Here is a 19,857-nt window from a genome sequence, read left to right as displayed (position 1 = left end):
CCACAGCTCAGAGAGCAAATCGCCCATCCAAGACTAAAATAGCAATATTAAATCAAAGGGTCAAATCAGAGGACAACTGGATTAAATAAATATATTTAATATGTGAAGTGATCGAACGAAGAAAGACGTGTGAATTTCAAAAACCCAAAGGATCTCCTCTCCTCCCCCCGCGACAGACAGACTACCCTTCCAGCCCGCAGCACTGAATAATCCTCTGCTCCAAACAGACAAAATAGTTTTTAACTGAGATATGCCAAGTTTCAAAGTGTTTCATCGCCCTCTACAGACTTTGGATAAAAATTCCCAACTCTGCCCAGAAAAACCGATTAACACTTTAGGAAGGATGTCAAGGCCTTGGAGAGGGTGCAGAGGAGATTTACCAGAATGGTACCAGGGGATGAGGGGATGTGGAGAGACTGGAGACTAGATTCTTCTCCTTAGAGCAGAGAAGGTTAAGGGGAGGTTTGATAGAGTTGTTCAAAATTATGAGGGGTTTTGATAGAGTAAATAAGGAGAAACTGTTTCCAGTGGCAGGAGGGTCGGTAACCAGAGGACACAGATTTAAGGTAATTGGCAAAAGAGCCAGAGGGGAGATGAGGAGAATTTTTTTACGCAGCGAGTTGTTCTGATCTGGAATGCGCTGCCTGAAAGGGCGGTGGAAGCAGATTCAATAATAACTTTCAAAAGGGAATTGGATAAATACTTGAAGGAGAAATTTGCAAGGCTACAGGGAAATAGGACTAATTGGATAGCTCTTTCAAAGAGCCGGCACAGGCACGATGGGCCAAATGGCCTCCTCCTATGCTGTATGATTCTATGATTGATTCTATGAACATTGAAGGGCTGAAAGGTGGAAGATGGGAGACAGGCCAGGAAAGTATTGGAATAGTCGAGTCTGGAGGTGACAAAGGCACGGATGAGGGTTTTTAGCAGCAGATGGGCTGAGGCAGGAGTAGAGACGGACAATGTTACAGTGGTGGAAGTAGACGGGGTGGAGACGGACGATGTTACAGAGGTGGAAGTAGACGGGGTGGAGACGGACGATGTTACAGAGGTGGAAGTAGACGGGGTGGAGACGGACGATGTTACAGAGGTGGAAGTAGACGGGGTGGAGACGGACGATGTTACAGAGGTGGAAGTAGACGGGGTGGAGACGGACGATGTTACAGAGGTGGAAGTAGACGGGGTGGAGACGGACGATGTTACAGAGGTGGAAGTAGACGGGGTGGAGACGGACGATGTTACAGAGGTGGAAGTAGACGGGGTGGAGACGGACGATGTTACAGAGGTGGAAGTAGACGGGGTGGAGACGGACGATGTTACAGAGGTGGAAGTAGACGGGGTGGAGACGGACGATGTTACAGAGGTGGAAGTAGACGGGGTGGAGACGGACGATGTTACAGAGGTGGAAGTAGACGGGGTGGAGACGGACGATGTTACAGAGGTGGAAGTAGACGGGGTGGAGACGGACCATGTTACAGAGGTGGAAGTAGACGGGGTGGAGACGGACGATGTTACAGAGGTGGAAGTAGACGGGGTGGAGACGGACCATGTTACAGAGGTGGAAGTAGACGGGGTGGAGACGGACGATGTTACAGTGGTGGAAGTAGACGGGGTGGAGACGGACGATGTTACAGAGGTGGAAGTAGACGGGGTGGAGACGGACGATGTTACAGAGGTGGAAGTAGACGGGGTGGAGACGGACGATGTTACAGAGGTGGAAGTAGACGGGGTGGAGACGGACAATGTTACAGAGGTGGAAGTAGACGGGGTGGAGACGGACAATGTTACAGAGGTGGAAGTAGACGGGGTGGAGACGGACGATGTTACAGAGGTGGAAGTAGACGGGGTGGAGACGGACGATGTTACAGAGGTGGAAGTAGACGGGGTGGAGACGGACAATGTTACAGAGGTGGAAGTAGACGGGGTGGAGACGGACAATGTTACAGAGGTGGAAGTAGACGGGGTGGAGACGGACGATGTTACAGAGGTGGAAGTAGACGGGGTGGAGACGGACGATGTTACAGAGGTGGAAGGTAATGTCTAACCCATTGCCATTCCTTTTTATTATATACGTAAATCTGCCATGAAACTCAATATTATGGTTCACCACCAATCCCCCATCAATTACCTTCATTAAGATCACACTGTAAGTGTTCCGATCAGAATGGAACAACACGGATTACAGGTCGATATGATCAAACTGTTTAATATCACTAAAGGACGGGACAGGGTGGATAGAATCAGAGTGTTTCCAGTAGTTTAGAGGATCAAGAACGGTGGTGGGGGGGTGCAGAGATACAAGATTAAATGTAAGAGGTTCAGAACAGAGGGCAGGAGAAATCTCTTCACACAGACAGAGAGATTTGTGAGGCCGTGGGATTCACTCCCAGAGTTAGTGGTTGAGGCAGAAACAAGGTCAACATTCGAGATTGGATTGGAGAGGGGGATGAAGGGATGTGGGAACAGGGCCGGTAAACACGATGAGGAATACTTGCTCCTGGGGAGGGTGAACACCCACACGGACTGGTTAGACCAAATCTCCTCCTTCTGTGCTGTACATTTTCTATGTTTCTGTGCGTGCAGTTATGTTGTGCAATGGAGATTTAGGTCAGGCAATTACCAGCCAAGGGGTTTGAGTTCACCTGAATGTTACAGTTAGACATTAACTTTAGAAACAAAGTAAATCACCACACACACAACAGAAACCATCGCATTTGGCTAACAGGTCTTGCTTTCAGTAAATGATTGCCCTCCCAGTATTCTTCCGCTCTTCTCCCGAAGATACTGACTCTCGCCGGGAGACGGATTCCCTGGATGCCGATCGGCTTCCCAGCCCCTCGCCCGAACCATCTGATTCTTCACGCGACAGTCCAGGCAGTGAGGGTCAGAAGACTATTCCACCGTGGCGAGCAACACACCCGGTGCACTTAGGGGTTTGTGGGAGCTGGGGCTGACTTTGCTCCCTTATCCCCAGCCCAGGATCTCTGAGGCCAAGTCACGGTCCCACCCATTGCCCTGGCTGAGACCAGGTAACTCCGCACAGTCCGCGGAGCACTAGGACCATGGACCATCCTGCTTTCCAGGTGTCTATCACCACCAACTGGCGGGAGGGTATAATTACAGTGTGACAAGTTTACACAGACAATTCCCACTATAAATGTGCACATGGGAATTTATAATAGAATTATATAAAAATAAGGACAGAATGTGTGACTTTAAAAGGGGGAACTGAGCTACGTCTGTGGGCCAGGGTCCCATATCCCACATCCTCTAACCCCACTTGACCTGAAGACTATATTTGGTCTTGACTCTCTGTGTGCAATGCCATGGGAGGTTGAACAAATTTTTCTTTAAAGTTACAGCCCACTGATTTTAGGTATTTTATGGCAGTTTGCCAACCACAGATTGGTATAAAGGATACATTTGTATTTCACATTCCCTCGTCTGACTGGTCATATCCAAACGCAAGGCGACACTGTCGTATACTCTGCCCATTGGTGACGGTACCTCATCCTCCTCACGCAATGTCAGTTTCGGGAGGCGGGATGGATTTCTGATAATGCGCTGATGTGTTTGATACAATTTTCCTCATCCAGCAAACACAAAATAAAGCTTTGGAAAAACTGCCCTTTTAAGGTACAAACCGTGCCCTTTTAGAAAGAATGGACCTGCATTTATATAGCGCCTTTCATGACCTCAGGACGCCCCAAAGCGCTTTACAGCCAATGAAGTACTTTTTGAAGTGTAGTCACTGTTATAATGTAGGAATCGCGGCAGCCAATTTGCACACAGCAAGATCCCACAAAGAGCAACGTGATAATGACCAGATAATCTGTTTTAATGATGTTGGTTAAGGGATAAATATTGGCCCCAGGACACCGGGGAGAACGTCTCCTGCTCTTCTTCCACTAGTGGCCCGTGGGATCTTTTACATCGACCCGAGAGGGCAGATGGGGGCTTCAGTTTAACATTTCATCCAATAGACAACAACAACTTGTGTTTATATAGCACTTTGAACTTAGTAAAACATCCTAAGGTGCTTCACAGGAGCAAATCAGACCAAAAATGAACACTTAGCCAAAGAACCATAAAACCATAGAAAAGATACAGCACAGAAGGGGGCCATTCGGCCCATCGTGTCCGCGCCGGCACGAAGAACAACCAGGTGCCCATTCTAATCCCACCTTCCAGCACCCGGTCCGTAGCCCTGCAGCTTACAGCACTTTAGGTGCAGGTCCAGGTACTTTTTAAAAGAGTTGAGGGTCCCTGCCTCTACCACCAATTCGGGCAGCGAATTCCATACACCCACCACCCTCTGGGTAAAAAAGTTTTTCCTCATGTCCCCTCTAATCCTTCCGCCAATCAGCTTAAATCTATGTCCTCTAGTTCTTGAACTCTCCGCTAGGGGAAACGGGTACTTCCTGTCTACTCTATCTGGGCCCCTCATAATTTTGTACACCTCAATCGATCAATCAAAGAAGGAGATATAGGTCAGGTGACCTTTGTCAAAGAATTGGTTTTGAGGACCAGGTGAGGCTCAGGGAGGGAATTCCAGGGTAGGGCTTAGACGACACCTCCGACAGTGCAGCACTCCCTCAGGACTGACCCTCCGACCATGCAGCACACCCTCAGTACTGCCCCTCCAACACTGCAGCACTCCCTCAGTACTGCCCCTCCAACACTGCAGCACTCCCTCAGTATTGCCCCTCCAACAGTGCAGCGCTCCCTCAGTACTGCCCCTCCAACAGTGCAGCGCTCCCTCAGTACTGCCCCTTCAACACTCCCTCAGTACTGATCCTCCAACAATGCAGCTCTCCCTCAGTACTGAACCTCCGACAGTGCAGCGTTCCCTCAGTATTGCACTGGGACTATCAGCCTGGATTACGTGCTCAAGTCTCTGGAGTGGGGATGAACCTACAACTATTCTGAGGCAGAGGTGAGAGTCTCACCTACTGAGCCATGGCTGACACCTAAAGCACTCAGAGACTCATTAAACATAGACCGAAATGAATTGTAGAACCTTGAACCCATTATTGTTCGAGCTAAGTTTTTGCTGCACTATGAGACACACTGATATTTAATTATACAACAGCAAGTCTAATGTTTGGTGGATTGTAAGAGAATTGATATTTGCATTGGGTTTATCTGCCAGTCAAAGTATTAATCATTTATTTATGGGGGGAGGGTTGCTGTCCAATCAGAAATAGGGGCGGGTGGGGCCCAACCTACCATTTTAAAGCAGTTTCACACACTGCTCGCACTTAGGTACGACCTGGGTTACAAAGCTACGACCTGCGTCATCTCTGAGTCTCGGGAGAGATCCCATCGCCTGGAGGAATGGGCAGCCTGACTGAGCTGTGCTGTGGGCTTCCACTGAGCCCCCTGCCTCCCAACAGAGGGAGGGACAGCGGGGTTCCCCATGCACCTGTCCGGACTCCACACCTCACCCCCGAGGACCAGAAGGTATCGAACGGGAACATTTATAACCAAAGCATTTTGACGTTAGCTGATTCGCGGTCTCCCCAGCACGGCTGCCTTGTGTGTGTGTTTTTTCTGCTTGGAGCTGGTCAAAGGGGCACATGGTTAGAAAGAAAAAAGTCCTTGACTTTTTTTTGGGGGGGGTGGGGGGGGAAATGAGAGGGAAACAGAACAGAGGAGCTGTGTGTCCTGATGAAGTCAGTTTGTAAATTGACCCACCTGTTAAACCGAGGGCCCCATCTGCCCTCTCAGGTGGATGTAAAAGATCCCACGGCCACTATTTCGAAGAAGAAGAGGGGAGTTCTCCCCGGTGTCCTGGGGCCAATATTTACCCCTCAACCAACATCACTAAAAAAAAACCCCAGATGATCTGGTCATTATCACATTGCTGTTTGTGGGATCTTGCTGTGCGCAAATCGGCTCCCTCGTTCCCTACATTACAACAACGACTACGCTACAAAAAGTATTTAATTGGCTGTAAAGCTCTTTGGGACGTCCTGTGGTCGTGCAAGGCGCTATAGAAATGCAGATCCTCTCTTTCTTTTCCTCGTTCTGTTCCATTCAGATTAGAAAGCTTCCAGGTCAAACTATTTCCTCTGGTGAGGGAGTCCAGAACAAGGGGGCACAATCTTAAAATTAGAGCTCGGCCGTTTAAGAGTGAAATCAGGAAGCATTTCTTCACACAAAGGGGAGTGGAAATCTGGAGCTCTCGCCCCCAAAAGGCTGTGGATGCTGGGGGTCAATTGGAGATCTCAAGACTGAGATCGGTAGATTCTTGTCGGGTAAGGAGTTGAATATCGAAGGCAGGTAAATGGAGTTGAGGTACAGGTCAGCCATAATCGAATTGAATGGTGGAACAGGCTGCAGGGGCTGGATGGCCTCCTTTACATTACATAGAATTACATAGAATGTACAGCACAGAAACAGGCCATTCGGCCCAACAGGTCTGTGCCGGTGTTTATGCTCCACACGAGCCTCCTCCCTCCCTACTTCATCTCACCCTATCAGCATATCCTTCTATTCCTTTCTCCCTCATGTGTTTATCCAGTTTCCCCTTAAATGTATCTACACTATTCACCTCAACTACTCCTTGTGGGAGTGAGTTCCACATTCTCACCACTCTCTGGGTAAAGAAGTTTCTCCTGAATTCCCTATTGGATTTATTAGTGACTCTCTTATATTGATGACCCCTAGTTCTGGTCTCATCCGCCCCCCCCCCCCACCAACAAGCGGAAATATCATCACTCCGTCTACCCTATCAAACCCCTTTCATAATAGTAAAGACCTCGATCAGGTCTCCCCTGTTCCTAACTTCCATCCCTGGTCTATACCGAGTTAACTAGTCCATCAGCCTGCCCGTTGCTTGGTGTCCAGGCTCGTACATGGGCGAATTGGCACTTGGGTGAACATCAAAGGGCCGTGGCTCTGACAGGTCTGGACCCCGCTGCATGTTGGCACGTTCAGTGGAGGAACGCGGAATGGGGGAGGGGGTGGGATTTACTGGAAAACCAGTGCTGTAATACTGTCCGATATTGGATAGAGTGGCCTGCCTGTGTTGGGAAGGGCTTGCACAGCATCACAATTTCTGCAGATACTCTTTATCGTTCCCGATGCGGATAAGTGTCTGGGAATCTCTGTTACTATGACAACACATCAAATTATGGCTAATCATTCACATGAAGATGTCTAACCGGTGTCTCCTGGTTTAAGGATTGAATCCCCTGTTAACTGTCCCGTCTCTAGTATCTATCGGCCCCCTTTTTAAAGGGATATAGTCTGAACTTTTTCAACCTCACTTGGTAAATGCCCAGGCTGTGGTAAGAAGCTGGTAAAGACAAAGAAGCTTCCAGGCCCCACCCTGTCTGTGTTGAGTTAGCTGATCTCAGCCCTATTGTGCCTCATGCTTTACCGTGATACTCACCCTCCCATGAGGGTTAACTGTGGCTCAGTCTGAGTTAGGAAGGTCGTGAGTTCAAGATCCCACTCCAGAGACTTGTGCACATAATCCAGGCTGATACTCCCACTGCCGGTACTGAGGGAGTGCTTCACTGTCGGAGGTGCCGTCTTTCGGAGGAGACGTTAAACCGAGGCCCCGTCTGCCCTCTCAGGTGGGAGTAAAAGATCCCGCGGCCACTATTTCGAAGAAGAGTACTGGGGGTGTCCTGGGGCCAATATTTATCCCTCAACCAACATCACTAAAAAACAGATTATCTGGTCATTATCACATTGCTGTTTGTGGGATCTTGCTGTGCGCACATTTGGCTGCTGCGTTTCCTACATTACAACAGTGATTACACTTCAAAAGTATTTAATTGGCTGTAAAGCGCTTTGGACGTCCTGAGGTTGTGAAAGGGGCTATAGAAATGCAAGCCTTTCTTTCTTTATGACTGAATAGGCCAGTGATACTCAATACCTGGGGCCAACAAATGAACAAGGCCCACCTGGGCGAGGTGCCCCAGCAAAGCGTCAGGATAGGAGGGGTAGAAATTGTGCGGAGTGGTGTGAAAAGGGAGTTGATAACTCGATGAAGCAACATAGAATCATAGAATCATAGAAGTTTACAACATGGAAACAGGCCCTTCGGCCCAATATGTCCGTGTCGCCCAGTTTATACCACTAAGCTAGTCCCAGTTGCCTGCACTTGGCCCATATCCCTCCATACCCATCTTACCCATGTAACTTCTTCTTTATCTGTTTGTTCTCGGGATGTGGGCGTCGCTGGCAAGGCCGGTATTTATTGGCCATCCCCGAGTTGCCCTGAGAAGGTGGTGGCGGGCCTTCTCCTGGAACAGCTGCGGACGGTGTGGTGATGGGGCTCCCACACATCTGTACAATTCCGAATGGCTCGCAAATGGAGATATTCAGCAATGAGATCGGTCTTGTCTTTGGGTGTCTGAAATGGTGACTGACTGAGGGGTTTAGATACTTTAACAAACCTATTTTTATTTGCATGTGGCTTGGGAAGAGAGTGCAGAGCTGTGGGGTGGGGTCCGTGATTGAGGTAGTCATGCATGGACTATGGAAGGAGCGGGTTTAATGGGCAAAATGGCCTTTTCCCAGTCTAAGCTCCCTCGTCTACTCATAGCCTAGGCTGTGATACAAGGACTGAGGCCTCCTGAGATTAAAAACAGTAGAAGGGATGATGAGGTACCTCAACTAGGGGTCACTGTAATGTAGGGGTTCTATTCCTGGACTGATAAATCCAGAGGTGATGAGTTCACATCCCACCAGGGGTAGTCTGAGAACTTAAGTTCACTTTTTAAAAAACAAATCTGGAAAAGTGACCGTGTCGGATTGGGGTTTAAAAACACAACCGGTTCATTAATGTCCCTTTTAGGGAAGGAAACCTGCCGTCCTTACCCAGACTGGGCCTATATGCGACTCCAGTCCCCACACCAATGTGATTGACTCTTAACTGCCCTCTGAAATGACCCCTCAGATGTAACAAACCCCCTACCAGTGGTTCAAGAAGGCGGCCCACCGCCACCTGCTCAGGGGGCAACTAGGGATGGGCAACCTTCGCCAGTGATGCCCACATCCCGAGAATTTTTTTTTAAAAAGTAGGTGCTAGGCGACGAGAAGCTTGGGAGTCAGAAACCTGAAGATCGAAGGAGTAAGAGAAAACTGAGAGGTTACAGAGAGTCGAGGATCCAAAAGACTGAAAAGGGGTTCAAGAAGTTCAAGGAGGCAAAAGGAGTAGGTAGAGGGAGGGTTAAAAAGGGTTTGAAACCATCTTGAGCCACTGAAACATCCCTGAAGGACCATGAGAAATTAAGATGGGACTACCCCAGGAAGTGGAACCAGATCTTCAACTGTGACCAAGAAATTTGAGATCACTTTGAAGGAAGGTTTTATAATATGTATTTGAAACCTCGAAATAGGCTTCAGGCCAACCTGAATCCCTGCCTAGCAACCCCATTCCCATTCAGAGGTTTGTTTTCTCACTTACCCGGGGAGGTGGGCCCCGGGGGGTTGGGGGGGCTCTCGCTTCTGGTCGGAACTGCCCGGGCAGATTGAGTACGTTCAAGGCTGAGATCGATGGATTTTTGGACTCTATGGGAATCGTGGGATATGGGGATCGGGTGGGAAAGTGGAGATGAGGTCGAAGATCAGCCATGACCTTTATGAATGGCGGAGCAGGCTCGAGGGGCCGTATGGCCCACCCCTGCTCCTATTTCTTATGTTCTTATGTTAAGATTACAGATGTTGCCAACTTGAGGGCAAAAGTTAACCTCCTGTGCAGTGACCAGAGTCCCTCGTAAAACGAGCAGAGTTTAACACCATCTCCTCTCCGCAGTTTATTTGTCTATTGGGGGGAAGGACAGTTGATAAAAATAAAATACATAGAGACTCTCGGTCTTTTATTTAAGGGAAAGGCCTAAATATCTAATCGTAAACAGACTGCATTGAGTAGGATCAAGCGACTGAGCTCCTTGAGGACGTGACAAGGAAACTTTACCCCCTTTCCTTTTTGGTCGGTCACGTAAACTCACTGGATTAAAACTGCGCTCAGGTTCAGTGCCGATAACTTTCTGACACAGAGCGCAACATTCAATTATGAACTTTATTTAGCTTTTCTTTAACCAAACCGGACGGAGCACAGTTTGAATTATTTGAGAAGTTTTTTTTTCCAGACTCTCTCTTTACCCCTGGTTAGGGGGTTGCCAACGTATTCCCGGATGTTTCATCACAAGACATCCCGCCTCCAACCTCCCCACCCGGTCAAACAGCCGTTTCTCCCCCAACTCCAATATTTTTATAACTAATAAACAAAAGTATTCAAATAAACCTTTTTTTAAAGCCCCTGTGATTTTTCTTCCAAGTTCTTGCTCGCAGCAGTGCCCTGGAGATTAATCTTTAATTCCTGAAGACTCCAGGGCAATCCTGGAGGGGTTGGCAACCCCTAATCTCTGTATACGTTCTATAGGATCATGCAAAGCCTGCGGCCTACTGGAGTCTGATCTCCTCGGCCTCAGCCGGTGTCTGTATCCCATCTTTCGGTTGCCATGGGACACACAACGCTGGCCCATCATCAATCTTCCTCCATATAATTATTCTGTCTTCCCTTCACTCCAGGCAGTGACACTGAGTGGAGCCCTAGTCACCCCACTGCAGCAACACACCCGAGACCGAGAACGTTACAAGATGGCCGTATTGTCCTTCTACACCTTGCTGTTTAGCTACTCCTTGACCCACAGGTCGATATAGGGAGGTCCAGTTTGGAGAAAGTGCATTTTCACAGTTGGAATTCACTCCATCTCCATCTCCCCTACATTCTGCCCTGCCCCTGACCCTCTCCTCGGCCACTCTCCAGTCCCCTGACCCTCTCCTCGGCCACTCTCCAGTCCCCTGACCCTCTCCTCTCCTCGGCCACTCTCCAGTCCCCTGACCCTCTCCTCTCCTCGGTCACTCTCCAGTCCCCTGACCCTCTCCTCTCCTCGGCCACTCTCCAGTCCCCTGACCCTCTCCTCGGCCACTCTCCAGTCCACCTGACCATCTCCTCGGCCACTCTCCAGTCCCCTGACCCTCTCCTCTCCTCGGTCAGTCCCCTGACCCTCTCCTCTCCTCGGCCACTCTCCAGTCCCCTGACCCTCTCCTCTCCTCGGCCAGTCCCCTGACCCTCTCCTCTCCTCGGCCAGTCCCCTGACCCTCTCCTCTCCTCGGCCACTCTCCAGTCCCCTGACCCTCGGCTTTTCTCAATCCATGGAAGCAGCAGGAAGTTGATCTTTGTCCAGGAAATGTTTTCCACACACTAGAAGGTGGGCTATGTACCCAAAATATTTGTGTTAACCAAGACCACCTACTTCCACCTCCGTAACATCGCCCGTCTCCGCCCCTGCCTCAGCTCATCTACTGCTGAAACCCTCATCCATGTTTTTGTCACCTCCAGACTCGACTATTCCAATGCTCTCCTGGCCAGCCTCCCATCTTCCACCCTCTGTAAACTTGAGCTCATCCAAAACTCTGCCTCCCGTATCCTAACTCACACCAAGTCCCGTTCACCCATCACCCCCCTGTGCTCGCTGACCTACATTGGCTCCCGGTCCAGGAACGCCTCGATTTTAAAATTCTCTTTCTTGAGTTCAAATCCCTCCATGGCCTCGCCCCCTCCCTATCTCTGTAACCTCCTCCAGCCCAACAACCCTCCGAGATCTTTGGATTTCTCCAACTCTGGCTCTTGTACATCCCCGATTTTAATCGCTCCACCATCGGCAGCCGTGCCTTCATCTACCTAGGCCCCAAGCTCTGGAATTCCCTCCCTAAACCTCTCCGCCTCTCTCTCCTCCTTTAAGACGCTCCTTAAAATCTACCTCTTTGACCAAGCTTTCGGTCACCTGTCCTAATATCTCCTTATCTGGCTCGGTATCAAATTTTATTTGATAATCACTCCTGTGACCCACCTTGGGGACGTTTAACTACATTATAGGCGCTATATAAATGCAAGTTGTTGTTGTTCTTGTTGGGAGGGATGGACATCAAGGCACAAAAGGAGGAGAGGCCGAAGACCACGGGGGTAGAGGTGGGTTTTTAAGGAGCATGGTGCTTGAAAACGTGTCCTCCAAAGGTGGAGTAGAGGGAGCGGGGGACAAGGAGTAATCTGGAGTCAGAGCCGATGGTCGTTGTCCAGGCTTCTGAATGAAGAGGCACATGGCGAGGGAGAAGATGGAGCTGAGGGCCCATGGAGACTGAAACCAGCAAGAGTTAATGAGCATCTTCAGGGCAGGAGTGGGGAAAATTAGCACCCCAAAAAAAACAAAGTGTGTTTATTTGAGTGGCTGTCTGTGGAGGGTAAATTATGAACATACTGGTGAAAGTATTTGTTTTGATTTGACAGGTGTCTCTGAGAAACGCCCTGCGTTACTTTCCTCCGGACCTGCACAGCATCCTGGCCCCAGAATTCGCTGACGAGCTCAGGCAGTTTGGTCACATCTACATGTACAGATTCTGTCCACAGATAAACATGCGGTAAGTTAGTGAAAGTATTTCAGCTCCTGCACCCCTGCCACAAAAATAAAATAATTGATGGCATTCACTCCACCATTGGCGGCCGTGCCTTCAGCTACCTGGGCCCTAAGCTCTGGAATTCCCTCCCTAAACCTCTCCGCCTCTCTGTCCTCCTTAAAGATGCTCCTTAAAACCTCCCTCTTTGACCAAGCTTGACAACAACAACTTGCATTTATATAGCATCTTTAACGAAGCAAAACGTCCCAAGGCTCTTCACAGGAGAGATTATCAAACAAAATTTGACACCGAGACACATAAGGAGATATTAGGACAGGTGACCAAAAACTTGGTCGAGGGGGTAATTTTTAAGGAGAGGAAAGAAAGGCAGAGAGGTTTAGGGAGGGAATTCCAGAGCTTAGGGCCTAGACAGCTGAAGACACGGTTGCCATTGGTGGAACGATTAAAATCGGGGATGCGCAAGAGGCCGGAATTGGAGGAGCGCAGAGATCTCGGAGGGGTTGTAGGGCTGGAGGAGGTTACAGAGATAGGGAGGGGAGGCGAGGGGGCCATGGAGGAATTTGAAAATAAGGGTGAGAATTTTAAAATTGAGGTGTTCCTGGACCGGGTCAACGTAGGTCAGCGAGCACAGGGGGTGATGGGACTTGGTGCGAGTTAGGATATGAGCAGCAGAGTTTTGGACGAGCTCAAGTTTGTGGAGGATGGCAGATGGGAAGCCGGCCAGGAGAGCATTGGAATAGTCCAGTCTGGAGGTAACAAAGACACGATGTGGGTGTAAGCAGCAGATGAGCAGATAAATGCAAGTTGTTGTTTGTTGTTGTACACCAGCCACCCAGTCTATGAGTGAGATTGCCTACTCACTGCCAACTGGCTCTGAATTGGTCGCCATTGTATGCTGTGGCCCACTGAGAACTGGATTGTGACGGCCCCAAAATCGCCTCCCATTAGGATCCTTTCATCCAGTGGATGGACGAGACTTTCATCCCATTAGCCTGAGCTGGATTTTGACCCTGGTTCCAGAGGTGAAAGGCCAATGTCCAAAATGGGGTTGTCTCTCTTAGCGTCTGAACATTAAAGGAAGTGATTCAGTCTGTGGACACTCTGGCCCGAGAAAGTTCCGTGCTGTCTCTGGGTGAAGGAAATGCCTTTTTCATCAGCAGTGGTTTGTACTTTGAACAGTCCAAGGTACAGATGGGCAGAACAACACAGCGTAATCATAGAACCATGCAGCACAGAAGGAGGCCATTCGGCCCATCGTGCCTGTGTCGGCTCTTTGAAAGAGCTACCCAATTAGTCCCACTCCCCCCTGCTCTTTCCCCATAGCACTGTAAATTTTTCTTATCAAGTATTTATCCAATTCCCCTTTTGAAAGTTATTATTGAATCTGCTTCCACCGCCCTTTCAGGCAGCACATTCCAGATCAGAACAACTCGCTGCGTAAAAAAAATTCTCCTCCTCTTCCCCCCCGGCTCTTTTGCCAATTACCTTAAATCGGTGTCCTCTGGTTACCGACCCTCCTGCCACTGGAAACAGTTTCTCCTTATTTACTCTATCAAAACCCTTCATGATTTTAAACGCCTCTATCAAATCTCCCCTTTAGCCTTCTCTGCTCTGAGGAGAACAATCCCAGCTTCTCCAGTCTCTCCGCACGTGGGCTACACACCCCCATTTATTGCCCATCCCAAGTTGCGTCGCTAGGCAACTCCACTGGACATCAGTGGGTATAAGCAGACCATAGTCAATCGCCAGCCAGTTTCTCCCCCGATTTTCATTTCCATTGACTTTCCTGGTGCCAGCCCACAAATGATCAGATTTATTAAATTCAGTTTCACATCTTGCCCTGGAGCGATTTGAACTCCCGACCTCTGGGTTGCTGGCCCAGAACCAGAGCCACCACACTACCATCGAAAGCAAAATACCGCGGACGCTGGAAATCTGAAATAAAAACAGAAAGTGCTGGAAATACTCAGCAAGTGAGGCAGCGTCTGCGGAGAAAGAAGCAGAGTTAATGTTTCAGGTCGTCGATGACTTTTTGTCGGAACCCAGATGACAAAAGGTAATCGATGACCTGAACCGTTAACTCTGCTTCTTTCTCCGCAGACGCTGCCTCACTTGCTGAGTATTTCCAGCATTTTCTGTTTTTATTCCACCACACGACTGCACCCAGCTCAGACGCACAGTACGGCCTTCGAAAATCTGCGATCTTGTGAATTTGGAAACGCTGGATTAGAGGCAGGGAAGCAAACTTAGTTCAAAAAGTGGAAGTAGGAAAATAGGGAGAGAAATCAGGCTCCACACAATGATTGCTTGATTTTTTAAAATATTGCGCATATTTTAGTTCAGTGTCAATATCCCAGTAATAAATCTCTTCGCTGGTGTTTGAGACGATTTTTAAAAATTACTTTTGGGGATGTGGGCGTCGCAGGCATGGCCGAGATTAACTGCCCATTACCTAGTTACTCCTTGAGAAGGTGGTGATGAGCCGCCTTCTTGAACCGCTGCAGTCCGTGTGGTGACGGTTCTCCCACAGTGCTGTTAGGAAGGGAGTTCCAGGATTTTGACCCAGCGACGATGAAGGAACGGCGATATATTTCCAAGTCGGGATGGTATGTGACTTGGAGGGGAACGTGCAGGTGGTGTTGTTCCCATGTGCCTGCTGCCCTTGTCCTTCTAGGTGGTAAAGTTCGCGGGTTTGGGAGGTGCTGTCGAAGAAGCCTTGGCGAGTTGCTGCAGTGCATCCTGTGGATGGTACACACCGCAGCCACAGTGCGCCGGTGGTGGAGGGAGTGAATGTTTAGGGTGGTGGAGGGAGTGGGTGTTTAAGCCGGGGAGATGGTATTTATGACTGTAACATTAGTGTTTGTTTCAGTGTCAGAGATTGAGCTGAAAACAAATGAAACCGGCTGGCCCGGGGGGTATCAGAATATTCCGTGGTCTTGCCGACAGAGTGTTGCCAGCTGTTTGTTCAGACGCTGGGGGCAGTTAATGAACATATTTTATTCCTGCTACTTGCAGTGCTTATCCGATCGGCGAGTATCCCTGCAAAACCAAGTCAGCGGCAGCAGTCATGCACATGATCATGAATAACCTGGACCCACGGGTAGCCCAGGTAAGCTGCCAATTGCCATCCCTTCGATAGACCGCCATCCTTTGGATATCAAGTAACAAAACCAGCCTCAGATTCACGGAGACTCGGGGCTGCAGGTGAACTTTAAACCCAAGGTCCTCGTCATTTCCAGATATCTCACAGTAGATAGAATGCGCATTTCTATAGTGCCTGTCACAACCACAGGACGTCCCAAAGCGCTTTACAGCCAATGAAGTACTTTTTGAAGTGTAGTCACTGTTGTAATGTAGGAAACACAGCAGCCAATTCGCGCATAGCAAGATCCCACAAACAGCAATGTGATAAATGACCAGATCATCTGTTTTAATGATGTTGGTTTGAGGGATAAATGTTGGCCCAGCACACTGGGGAGAACTCCCCTGCTCTTCTTCGAATAGTGGCCGTGGGATCTCTCCTGAGAGGGCTGACGGGGCCTCGGTTTAACATCTCATTCAAAAGACGGCACCTCCGACAGTGCTGCGCTCCCTCAGCGCTGCACTGGGAGTGGTCAGCCTGGATTGTGTGCTCAAGTCTCTGGAGTGGGACTCGAACCCACGACCTTGTCTGAGATGTTTGCCCTCTCAGGTGGCAGCAAAAGAGCCCAGTGCCCCTGGGTACGGAGAAGTGACAATCAGGCAGGAAATGTGGGTGTGTCGATTTCAGAGGAGGACAGATTTTGGGTTCAATTGCGATGCCCTGTATGGTCAAATAGCTTTCTGATACTCACTATGGTGCCTGTCCTCCGATACCAAGTAGCTACTCTTCATGTGTGAAGCTGTTGCACCATGGGGAGCATCATAGGCATGGCCAATCCGGTTCGCACGTGATGCCCATGCATTGAAAAGGGTCACTGAATAGTGGTCAGGATCAGGGACTCTGGCCGATTGTCCCCTCCCTCACTGAGGCCAATGGTGACGGCCAACTCCTACCCCTGCTGGGATCGGTTAACTCAGCAAGGCCAAGAATTGAGCCTGGAATCTCTCCCTCTCTCTCTCGCCTGGTACATTCAGTAAGAGCCTAAACCACAGGTTACTGGGAATTCTCGGTGACTTATTTTAATTTCTGTTTCAGTTTCCCCAGGAACTTGTGACCTACGGAGGGAATGGACAGGTATTCAGCAACTGGGCTCAGGTAAATCTATCACCCAGCTGTCACCGGGACCGTTTATAGACAGCCGTGGAATTGTACTGCGTATATCATCCAGCGTCGAATGTGTTGTCCTGTGTATAGAACACTCCATCCTTTGTATTGTCTTGTCAAGAGATGTGGTAGATAAGGGAGTGTCTATGGATGTTATTGGCATTCAATAAGATTCCACATAAGAGACTAACAAAATGAGAGTGCATGGAATTGGTGGCATCCTATTGACATGGGTAAGGAATTGGTTCAGAGGTAGGAGACAGAGAGTAGGGATAATGGGTAGGTACTCTGATTGGCAAGATGTGACTAGTGGTGTCCCACAGGGATCTGTACAGATGCATGTAGGAAAAGGAGGAGGCCATTCAGCCCCTCGACCCTGCTCCTCCATTTAATCAGATCATGGCTGATCTGTACCTCAACTTCATTTACCCGCCTTTGCTTTTTATCTCTTAATACCCATCATCCCTCGCTGACCTACATTGCTTCCCGGTCTGGTAACGCCTCGATTTTCAAATTCTCATCCTTTGTGTTCAAATCCCTCACTGGCCTCCCCCCTCCCTATCTCAGTAACCCCCTCCAGCCCTACAATGCTCAGCGATCTCTGCGCTCCACCAATTCTGGCCACTTGTGCATCCCCGATTTTCATCGCTCCACCATTGGCGGCCGTGCCTTCAGCTGCCTGCGCCCTAAGCTCTGGAATTCCCTCCCTAAACCTCTCCGCCTCTCTCTCCTCCTTTAAGACGCTCCTTAAGACCTACCTCTTTGACCAAGCTTTTGGTCACCTGTCCTAATATCTCCTTATCTGGCTTGGTGTCAAATTTTGTTTGATAATCGCTCCTGTGAAGAGCCTTGGGACGTTTTACTATGTTAAAGGCGCTATATAAATGCAAGTTGTTGTTGTTGCTGATGAAGCCACGTGAAGGGCCAAGGGCCACATGGCAGGACGATGCCTGGGTTGATAAGAGTAGGTGAGAAAGGCAAGCAAGTCAAGAAATAGGGGACACCAAGTTTTGATCTGAATCTAATCCGTGCTGTACCTAACCTGGGAGTGTTGCAAAAGGCCTTAGGCTGTAGGAGGAAGGAGGAACTGAGGGAGGAGAGGCGTTCCATGGTTTTGAAGTCCTGGGAAAGAATGAGTTAGAGTAGGAGATTAGTCTTGATCCCAACCCAGGAAAGGTGTAGCAAGGAGGAGAATGTAGGGACAGGAGAGGAGGACTGAGCATTGTTGGGACGAGGAAGGTTGGAACACAGGGAGAGGGAGAGGTGGAGAGGGAGAGGCCGAGGGAAAGGTTGGAGGGAAAAGAAAATAGAAGGATCGGCTTTTACTATCAAATGAAGAAGGCTTGCTAAGTATGTTTTAAATTTGTGTGCCAGCCTGACAAAAAATGAGCTGGAAAACAGTCCAATTACTGAAAAAAAAACAACTAATGTCCTTCAGGAAACCTGTCACTCTTACTCGGTCTGGCCTACACTCGACTCTACAACAACAACTTGCATTTATATAGCGCCTTTAATGTAGTAAAACGTCTCAAGGCTCTTCACAGGAGCATTAATCAAACAAGAATTGACATCAAGCCAAAGGAGGAGACATTAGGACAGGTGACCAAAAGCTTGGAGAAAGACTTTAAGGAGGAGAGAGAGGCAGCGAGGCAACGAGGCTTTAGGGAGGGAATTCCAGAGCTTAGGGCCGAGGCAGCTGAAGGCACGGCCGCCAATGGTGGGCCGAAGGAAGTGGGGGATGCGCAAGAGGCCGGAATTGGAGGAGCGCAGAGATCTCGGAGGGTTGTAGGGCCAGAGGAGGTTACAGAGATAGGGAGGGGGCGAGGGCCATGGAGAGATTTGAACGCAAGGATGAGAGTTTTAAAATCGAGGCCTTGGTGGACCGGGAGCCGATGTAGATCAGCGAGCTCAGGGGGTGAAGGGTGAACGGGGCTTAGTTGTGACTTAGGATACGGGCAGCAGAGTTTTGGACGAGCTGATGTTTGCGGAGGGTGGGGGATGGGAGGCGGGCCAGGCCACAGCCTGTGGTTGACCCTTAATGCCCTCTAAAGTGGCCCAGCAAGCCAATCAGATGATGGGGCAATCAGCGGATGGGCAAGAGGAGTGGCCATGCCAGAGTCAGCCACATCCTGAGAGCAAGTTTCTTTTTAAAAAAAAAACTCCTTCTTTAAGATGCAGTAACCGAATACGCCAATTCCAGCAGGAGAAAGCGGATATTAAAAATTTTATTTTCACATATTTAATACGGAATTGAAGCAAAAAATATCTGAAAGTTGGCAGCTGCAGAATGACTTCCAATCTTTATATATTCCAGGTGTTGTCTCGGGATGTAGAAAAGATAAAACGAGTAAATCAGAGCTTGAAGGATTTCTTTGATGGAGTCGGGAGATGGTCACTTAATTGATAGAGATTTGAAACAGAGACTTAGCAGTAAGGAGCTGCCTGTCTGTGATTCGACCACTAATATGTTTTAGTTGGTTTTATTCCAAGACTTTTTAAAAAAAAACACGCACAGAGATGAAGGGGGTGAAAGTTCATCTCTCTCTACTGGCTGAACGGGCTCGATATGAAATCAAAGTTGAGCAGAATCACTCCAGGCCGCGCAGGGCATCGGTACATGGCACAAAACTGACCACTCAATCCGGCACCGAAACAACGATTTCACTCACAGGGCGGCCGGTTTCAATGAAGAAATTGTCACATTCGTGCAGTAAGGTGGCTTTACTGAGCTTGGGGCTGGAGTACGTTGTTGTGGAGTCGAAGGAGCTTTACTCTGTATCTAACCCGTGCTGTACCTGCCCCGGGAGTGTTTGATGGGACAGTGTAGAGGGAGCTTTACTCTGTATCTAACCCATGCTGTACCTGCCCCGGGAGTGTTTGATGGGACAGTGTAGAGGGAGCTTTACTCTGTATCTAACCCGTGCTGTACCTGCCCCAGGAGTGTTTGATGGGACAGTGTAGAGGGAGCTTTACTCTGTATCTAACCCTGTACCTGCCCTGGGAGTGTTTGATGGGACAGTGTAGAGGGAGCTTTACTCTGTATCTAACCCGTGCTGTACCTGCCCCGGGAGTGTTTGATGGGACAGTGTAGAGGGAGCTTTACTCTGTATCTAACCCCCAGCAACATGCCCCAATCCCCACCACAGAAGAACACCCCTGTGAATGGT

At 49.1% G+C, this 19,857-nt stretch overlaps 1 protein-coding gene across 1 annotated transcript in view; it reads left to right on the top strand.

Moving 5' to 3' along the window:
- The first annotated feature begins 5,251 nt into the window (after positions 1–5,251).
- The window catches only part of uroc1 (urocanate hydratase 1), an 85,118-nt gene continuing 70,512 nt past the window's right edge, over positions 5,252–19,857 (top strand). Inside the window, exons 1-4 of the mRNA XM_067998355.1 lie at positions 5,252–5,466; positions 12,317–12,447; positions 15,460–15,553; positions 16,622–16,681. Coding sequence (XP_067854456.1) covers positions 5,341–5,466; positions 12,317–12,447; positions 15,460–15,553; positions 16,622–16,681 — 411 coding nt within the window. The 5' untranslated portion in view covers positions 5,252–5,340. The remainder of the gene's footprint in view (positions 5,467–12,316; positions 12,448–15,459; positions 15,554–16,621; positions 16,682–19,857) is intronic.

Source organism: Heptranchias perlo, chromosome 17 (genome assembly GCF_035084215.1).
Source record: "Heptranchias perlo isolate sHepPer1 chromosome 17, sHepPer1.hap1, whole genome shotgun sequence".
Lineage (NCBI taxonomy): Eukaryota > Metazoa > Chordata > Chondrichthyes > Hexanchiformes > Hexanchidae > Heptranchias > Heptranchias perlo.
The sequence above is the reverse complement of the archived record's forward strand: the minus strand, read 5'-3'. Positions and strand labels throughout refer to the sequence as shown.